The following is a 9060-nucleotide window of genomic DNA, read 5'->3' on the forward strand; positions in this document are numbered from 1 at the left end:
CTCGCATGAAACCAAAACTTGGTTTGCATGTAACAAAAGACGAACGACCAAGGACAGATACAGTTACCCGCTCAAACTTGAAATTTGTTCGATTCAAGAAGAAGCTTGGGACGCCGGGAATGCTTCCACGGTGCCTAAACAGTGATCGGAATAGAGAAAAGGTGAGTTTTGGTAGAGAGAAGGGAGAGTTTCTAAAGAGAAGAAGGAGAAATGGAAGATCAGAGGTTGGAAAGGAGAAGGTACATGCAGAAGAGAGTGTGTATGGGTTTTCAGAAAATCACTTTTGTTTCCCACGTCCGAACGGACGTCCACTCTCCTGCTGACACCTGCCTTCCACTATCTGATTTTCGAAACTTCGTTGATTGACACTTGGCGTCTGCGCAGAGGGTTTTGGGTGCGTTTTAAATGGCTCTAACAGGAGGGTTTGAGTGCGTTTTTCCGAGGTTTGACAAATAGAGATAAAATTAATATTAAATTTTTAATATAATAACTATAGATGAATTAATTTTAATTGACAATTATTTTTCTCGTAAAGAATTTAGGATGAAATTTATCTGACGTTTAGTTAAGTTTTATGTGCATAATCTATTTAAATAATTTGGATGAAAATTTATATTACATTGCTACACAAATTTACTATCTGTTTTCTTATATAATATTCAATTCATTATTTTTTATTTTTCTTCAATGTTATTTTTCATAAATAAATAAATACAATAAGTTTTCTTACATTTTAATTATATTGTTCTATAGTTTTATATTTATCTGTATTACTATATGAAATTAATTAACTATTTTTGTGTTGAATAAGAGTACATAATTATATTAGAAATATAATCTTGATATATTCCAAACTTATCGTTAACTTTATAAAATAATATTATTAGTCTATTTTAAAATAATAATCTTAATTTAAAAATTTTGAAAAATAAAAAGAAAATAATTTACAGTCATTAAAGTCAAAATTTACGAAAGTTATATGAATTAAAAATTCTATATAGTTAAATAAGTTATAATATTAAAAAATAAATTTATAATGTTATAGATATTAAAAACATAATTGTCTTCTTCGCAGCCTTCTCGTGTTTCCATCTTCAATGTTTAATTTTTTATTGTACAACCTTGAACAAAAAATTGAAGGCTTCTTCATTAGCATCAAAATTGAACTCAAAATCAAAGTAGATTACAAATAAAAGCAGAGACATACGATTTTGTGTTCTTGGTAGTTGACCAGTTGGTGAGTTCAGTTATTACTTGTATTTTATTTGTCTGTTTTTCATTGAATTTGGGATAATCTTTTGACTCCCTAAGACATCCTCTATCTGTCTCTCTTTCTGTATTTCTCTGTCTCCCTTTCTTTTTCTCTCTGCCTCTATTTTTACTTCATTCTGCCTCTGCTTACACTGGTTAGAGATCTTCATTTGCTTATGATACTGAATTTGTTTCCTTTTCTTCTGTAATTGGTTGTTGGGTATGCATGTCTTTTGATTGGCTTGTTAAATTCACATGTGGTGGTTTGAATTAATAAAAAACTGAATCTTTAACACCCATTTCTTTCCTTTTTTCTTTTCATTTTTCTTTCATAATTTCAGTAGTTCCATTGCAATTTTGATGATCTACTCTGGTTGCCCTTTTGGGTGATTGAGTTTCCTTAATTGGGTTTTGTATTTCAGACTGTAATAATGATTCATATTTCTTTACTTTTATGAAACAGTTCTTTGTGCCTAATGAAGGGTGGCATTTAAAAATTAAATACTAATCTTGAGAAATTGAGAAAGAAAAGGAGTTTCTGGCTTTGAAGGGCTCTGTTATGATGACCTAGGAATTTAAGGCTTGTTGCAGACTTGAGTTCTGAAAAGATTGAAATACAGCAGTAATTTTGAGGAGTTGTGAAATTTTGTAGTGTTAAGATTTGAAGGCAAAAGAGAAATACTGTCAATGTGTCAAGCTTGATGAGTTTTAAATGAGGAGAGATAAAATTAATCATTTGCTAGATATGTTTCATCTGTGACCTACACAAATTTCTGTGTTGGATGGTTGCAGCAGTAACATTTATCAATGATTTTTTTATTTTGAAGTTATCAATATGGTCACTGCATATGTTATGACCTAGAAAACAAAATTGAGCCTTTAAATTTTGTTGGTTTTCTCATATATGTTACTAATAAGACAGACTTTGATTTTTGTATGAAAGCCATCTTGTACAGTCTTTGATCATGTTTTTTTGGTTGTTGGTAGCACAGGAACAATGTCTGACAAAATCACAGCTGAAAACCTTATTGAAAGCCTTGTGGACACATTTGTTGAGAAGAAAAAATCTGTACCATTCTTTGAGGGTGATAAGTCAGATTCAGTGGGTTCCCAGATCAATAGACTGTTTGGACGTGAGAAACCAGTGCACCATATTTTAGGGGGTGGAAAATGTATGGTATTTAAACTATTTACTTCTCTATAAGTTCCTTTAGGAGAATAGAGTAAGAAAAAAAATGAAATAACTTTTTCATAAACAAAAATCAGCTTATACTGTATTAGCATTAACGTCTCCCATTATAAGCAATTTCATAGAAGTTCTCCCATTAACGTCTCCAAACTTTATTTTAACTTATCCATAACTAATTATATTTTATTAAGAAATTTGGTTTTCCCTTTTGTTTTCCTCTTCTAAAAGTGCTCACAGATAAATCTATTTAATCATATACTGTATTAGCATTAACTAAACCATTTAAATAATCTTTTGTGTTTGCCTTTGAATGTCATAGCTGCTGATGTTTTGTTATGGAGGAACAAGAAGATTTCTGCAAGTGTTTTAACTAGTGCAACGGTTATATGGGTGCTTTTTGAATGGCTTAACTACCATTTTCTTACTCTTTTATGCTTTGCATTGGTTATTGTTATGCTTGCACAGTTTCTATGGTCAAATGCTTCTGGCTTTTTCAACAGGTTATTCATGCATCTTTACCTCTTTTTGTTTTCTTTTCATCAATGTTACCCAACTTTTCAGCTTTAACTAAGTATGATTAGTTGTTTATGTTAACAGACTGCCATCTGATGTACCCCGTCTTGTTCTCCCAGAAGAACTGTTTGTGAATATTGCAACTGTAGTTGGTGGTGAGGTCAACCGGGGCTTGAGATTTCTTCAAGATGCTGCTTGTGGAGGAAACCTGAAGCAATTTCTTATTGTATGTTTGCATTTATGTTCAAACACTTTGGTATTGTCATGTATAGTTTCTTTAGTTTCTGAACTTTTGTGTTTGCATCAGGACTTGCTTTTCATTTAATTCATTTACTTTGGAGTTTTCTGCATAGTTTTTAAATAGTTATGTTATTTATACCTGCCAATTTTCATGGCACATGCTTGTTTGATCTTTTCTTAATGTGAGGCTCTATGTTGGTCTAACATTGACAATACCATTATATTCCCTATATTCTTACATAGTTTTAGTCTGTTTAGATCAATGACAGGATCTTCCATGCCAAATCACTGAAAGCGAAGCCACTTTAGAGTCAATTAAGAGTGTTTCAATTTATATCTTTATATTAATGTTTGTTGAAATAGGTGAATATTTTGATTATATTGTTATAAAAGAAATGACATGAGTCAATCTGCTTTTATTTTACTATAATGAATATATAATATAAATTAAAAGATCAAAACATTTTTTAGTGAGTTAATGCACCTAATTCACAAATCCATGGTAAGTTGAGCCAGGTTATAAAATTTCTAGCTCGCTGAAGTTGGTTTGAGCTGACTTATTTTTAGATCAACCTGTAGTGAGTTAGTCCATATAAGTCGGGTTGACTTACTTTGACAGCGGGTGAAGCTGTGACAAATAAATGAATAGATTTGTTGCTTTTTCTTGATTTGGGGTATCATATTTACATAGCAAATTAACAATTGGAATGGTTGATATCTTGAATTCACACCATAACAGAGCAGTTCCACCACCTACCTCTTGTTTTTAACCATTTACATACCTAAAAAATGAATTTATTTCTACATGTAGTAAAGAAAAAAAGACATATTTCTCCATGGAGTTTGTGATCAATGGTCAAAACTTCCCCAGGTTGTAGGAGCTTTGTTTGCTGGTGCTGTGATTGGAAGCTGGTGCAATTTCATATCTGTCATCTATATTGGTGAGAGACCTGCCTTCTTCTTTTGATGGATTCATTATTCCTTTGATTTATAAATTGTTCAACATTCTTTTGTATCTAACACTTTCTTTATAACACACTCTCTACTATTAGTTGAAACTTATTGAAAATTGCAAATTTTGATGAGTCTCACTTAATATGTTTTTCCTGATTTGAAAGTAGAAGCTACTGAAATCTGTGATTTCTAATAATTTTCAGTGAATAATAGTAGACTTTAGAAAGATAGTAAAATGTTCCTTTGCTTTTATTATTAGGATTATTACAGCTTTGTGACTTAGCCATTGTAGGGGTGAGGTTGTATACATTTGAGCTTCCCTAGAGCCACACCATTGGTCTGCAAATTTGAAAAACTGTTATATGTTTCAACTAATAAGTAAAAACAGTTACTTTGGCCTTCAAAAGTGTAATTTTAGTCTTGTGATTAGAAAACCCCCTACATAACATAATTACTATATTATTTTGGTCTTTAGATTTGATCCCTTTTTGTCATTTTAAATTTTAATCTCTGAACTTAACCATTTATTATTATTTTAGCCCCTAAAACTAGCCATTTATGATCATTTTAGTCATGAATTTGGATTTGGATTCTGTGTTGAGGTTTGGGTGTTATTCCTGTGCTGAACCTTCAATATACACTTATGGAGACTGTGATTTTGATATTTTAAGTGTAGTTAGCTTTACAAATCAGAATGACAATGTGTCATGTAAAGGGTCTCTAACTTTTTTTTTTAAAATTTGTTATTATAAATAAATAAATATTAAAACATATTTAATTATATCAATATTTTTAAAATTTTCAATTGATTAATTAATGCCTCTAATTAGATAAATTAAAATAGTTATTACATTTGCATTAAAATATTCTATTATAATTAATAATTAGAATTTAATTTATAAGTGTAAATGATTTAATTTATATTATTATTACATATTTGAAAATATAATATAAGAAAGCTAATTTTTTAAATTATCTTTTATTTTAATTTTTCATTTAGAAAGAAAAGGGGTGAGAATCCCCTTTTGATTTTCCAATTTATCATCAAAACATGTTCTCAGGTTGAAAATTTTAACACGATTGAGATGTTGTGATCTGTTTTGCCACCTGTATGTAGGTTATACCTTATTGCTGAGATAATATTTTTCTTTGCCATGATTGATTGATGAGGAAAGATTTTTTGCTCTTAGGTTTTGTTGCAGCACATACCCTTCCAGTTTTCTATGAAAAGTATGAGGATGAAGTTGACAACTTTGTGTACAAGGTTTTTGGTCAGATGCAACATCACTACAGAAATCTTGATGCTAGTGTGCTCAGCAAAATCCCCAAGGGAAAAGGGAAGAAACACGAATAGGCTTCTCTTTATGGCTTATGTTAATTAATTTGAAATTCAATGTCCATTTCAGCACATTAAGGTACATGGGGTGTTGAAATAAGGTAACAAACCACCAAAATATTTCTCCAAATATGAATGATATTTAGTAGAATAAATAAAATTGCATTTATTCTTGCTGTTTCAACTATAAACTGCAATTCAACTCAGCATATGGTTAATTTTGTTAAGTTCAATGTATCTATTTAGATAATTTTTCATAAACACTTGTGAAAAAGGAACAATCAAAAGGATAAATAATTTTTTCACTTGTTGGAATCTAGTTTATATATAAGTTAATTTATGAAAGTGATCTCACGATAACTTTATTAAATTTTCATACTAAAAGTTTGTGTGGAGAGATTCTTCATAAGTATTTATAGGAAAGAAAAATAAGAAATAAACGAAATATTGTTTTTTCAAAAGTTAAAATTAAACTATTTAGAAGTTAAAAAAGAAGTTAAAGCAGCTATCTGAATTTTTTTTATAAATTAATTTTTGCTCAAATTAATTTTGATTTATTGTTAAAACATATTTCATATATGTTTGGAAGTGTTTATAGAAAAGTTGACCCATTCAAAAATACCGTTAAAATTTTTATAAACAATGATGAATAAATTATTGGTTGGTTGACTATTAATCACCATCATAACCATATGTATGGAAATTTATTTAAAAAAAAAACAACGCTTTTGTTTATTATTTTTCTTATTATGAGGGAATGAATTACTTGGAGTAGATAAAAGAAGGCATAATTCATCACTTGGTCCCTAGTTTTGTACTTTGTCTTCAAAGTCATCCTACATTTCAAAAAAAATTCAGTAATATTCCATATTTGGTAAAAAATAGTTCAAAATGGTTCTTTTGACTTACAATGTTAAAAATATAATCATCTGGCCAAAAGTGGATGAGATGTCTAGTTTTGTAATATGTGGCAGAGGTCAATTAAGATGTACATTTTAAAAATAAAAATTAATCTCGTGGAAAAAGTTTAACAAAGGGTTAAATGAAATCGTGGTTGTACCGTTTCGCTTGTTGTGTGCCCATCATCTACCTTTTCTTCACCTTCATCATCACCCTAAACCTCCATACATACATTATCACATCTCACCTATACAAATAGAGAAACAACAACCCATTACCCATTTCTTCATCCCGAACCCGCAATCAATACACCATTCTAGCACCATCATTTTTCAAGTTCAATGCATACACAATAACACTCTCGAAATCTACCCGGTCATCATCCAAAATCTTCATTCTGTTTTCCTTTCTCCTTTGTCCATTCACGCATAGATAATACAAAAAACAAAGGGGAGTCACCATTCCACCACCACCCAACACAATGAATGCTGTAATCACAAATCAATTAAAAACAAGGAGCAAGGTAAGGAGAATTCCCAAATTGCAAGATAATGAACACCAAAACCTAAAAAGTGAAATTAATCCAAGAAAAGGAAACTCAATTCGCAAACAAAGAAAAGAACCCCAAAACGTAAAAATCAACCCTGATTCAAAACCCTAATATGAAATCCTTGAAATTTGCAAGATCTGAAACACAAGAAAAGGAAACCCAAAACGCTGCAATTTGAAATCCCCTTCTTGTGAAACACTCTCGAACCGAAACGAAAAAGGAGGAGAAACCCTATGTTGCGTCTTCAAGTTGGAGATTTTCACAACATTGATCTGACCTATGTTGCGTTTTCTAGGAATCACCAAGCCACTTTCAATTGAAGACTAGAAATCGCCAATGAATTCTAAGGTAAGGGTAATTTCATTTAACTCTTAAACCTTGCTCACATCATTAATTTTTTTTAATTTACACCTTCAAATATATCAAACGTGCCACCTATTGCAAAAATTGTACAAATCATTCAGTTTTGGTCACGGAGACAATTGTATCGTCATGTTTTTAACGCCGTAAGCCAAAAGGACCATTTTAAACCGATTTTTACGAAATATTAAATATTACTGAACTTTTTTAAAAGATAGAACGACTTTGAACACCGAAACTAAAAACTAAACGATAAATTAAGCCATAAAAGAATACAAAAATACACTTTAAAAGAACGTTCTTGCATCATTCCAAAGAGCCTCGCATTATCGTGCTTTGTGAGATTGAAGGAGTGAGGACTATGACATTGTAAAGTAGAATGGTGGCACAAGGCATCGAAATTCAACAATTATTGAACTTTAATTTTTATTCTTGAATATAATGCACACTTCATAACATGACTCTATGTATGATAAGCAGAGGCGTATTTAGATTCAAACTTTTCCATGCTTTAACAAAAGAGACGAGGAATACAGAGAGATAATAGTTTACTAGTTCTAAACATTTGAAGGGTTTGTTAAATAATGGTTCTTTTATTACTCTAAAAAAATTGGTGTCATATATAATATATTATATTTATATTATTTTCATATATATATATATTTATATATATTTATATATATTTTGTTGAAAATATTTAATATAATTTAAAAGAAATAAATAAATTATCATTTATGAACTATTAATTTTATGAATAAATGTTATTTATGGATTAATGATTTTATGTTTACTATGAATTATTATTTTATTTAATCAAATTTATTACAATCTATTCTATTTTCTTTTTTTTATTCATAGATACTACTTATTGCATGATAAAAAAACACAATAAAAAAACAACTTATCTAAAACTGTTTTGAGTCATTTATTCTAAATGTCTTTTAAAACGATGATTTTAATAAGGTTTAGAAATCTTTACACTCAATTGATTTCACGGTTTGTTGTATCTTTGAAGAGAAACGTATAATATTTTGTGACCGATGTAGTAAAAATGACGTCGACTATAATCCAAATACAACGTCCAACCCCAAATCACCATGAATACAAACAATCATTAGTAACAACAGCATCCACTGAGACTTCTCACTACACTTCCCCATGCATATATGAGGTCGGATTTCTCCCACATTCGACATCAACATAAACCTCCATTTTTTATAATTACAGTTTTAAAGCCTTGAATAACCTCTATATCTCCATTTATAAAAATTTCTCATAACAACTCCCTCTGTTAACTTTTTTTCTTTAGCTTTCTATTAGCTCCTTCAAGGTTACAAAAATGAGCCATTTCTTTGTAGTTTAATTCTTTGTCATGGTGAAAAGCTTGAAGGAATGATAGAAATTCAAAGAAAAAGGTTGATAGATTTGGATTTCGCACCCTTTCAAAACGTTACACCTCCATTCACCAAAGTTTTGCTTTCCTACAAAGCTTTCTTAATCAAATTCATTTTGATATCTTTTTGTCTTTGTTTTTCTATTAACTCCTTCAAGTTCACAAAAGCAAGACATTTCTTTGTCTTTGATTCAACGTCATTATGAAATGTTTTTGTGATGATTGAAGGTATGATAGAAAAATAGAGCAAAAAGTTAACAGATATGGATTTCAAAATCCTTCTACATTTTAACTAACCCATGGAACTTTTGGTGGTTTGATTTTCATTTAGTGGTATTATGTATTTGTTTTGGTCTTGTTTTCACTTTTGAACT

The 9060-nt window shown here is 30.0% G+C and overlaps 1 protein-coding gene across 4 annotated transcripts; it reads left to right on the forward strand.

The window, feature by feature from the left end:
- The first annotated feature begins 1078 nt into the window (after positions 1-1078).
- LOC148198376 (reticulon-like protein B8) lies at positions 1079-5667 on the forward strand. Of its 4 annotated transcripts, none has more exons than XM_088114746.1 (6): positions 1079-1237; positions 2239-2423; positions 2760-2940; positions 3038-3179; positions 4065-4134; positions 5338-5667. In XM_088114746.1, exons 2-6 carry the CDS (start codon positions 2249-2251, stop codon positions 5499-5501), a joined length of 732 nt encoding a protein of 243 aa, XP_087970872.1. In that variant the 5' UTR covers positions 1079-1237; positions 2239-2248; the 3' UTR covers positions 5502-5667. The 4 variants fall into 4 exon arrangements, with proteins under 4 accessions (XP_087970872.1, XP_087970875.1, XP_087970874.1 ...); XM_088114749.1 differs by having other exon boundaries at positions 1080-1237; positions 2244-2423; XM_088114748.1 differs by lacking the exon at positions 1079-1237 and adding an exon at positions 1274-1406.
- Positions 5668-9060: the final 3393 nt, after the last annotated feature.

The sequence above is a fragment of the Vigna umbellata genome, chromosome 5 (assembly GCF_029865625.1).
Source record: "Vigna umbellata cultivar VRB3 chromosome 5, Vumbellata_1.0, whole genome shotgun sequence".
In the NCBI taxonomy this organism is placed as follows: Eukaryota; Viridiplantae; Streptophyta; class Magnoliopsida; order Fabales; family Fabaceae; genus Vigna; species Vigna umbellata.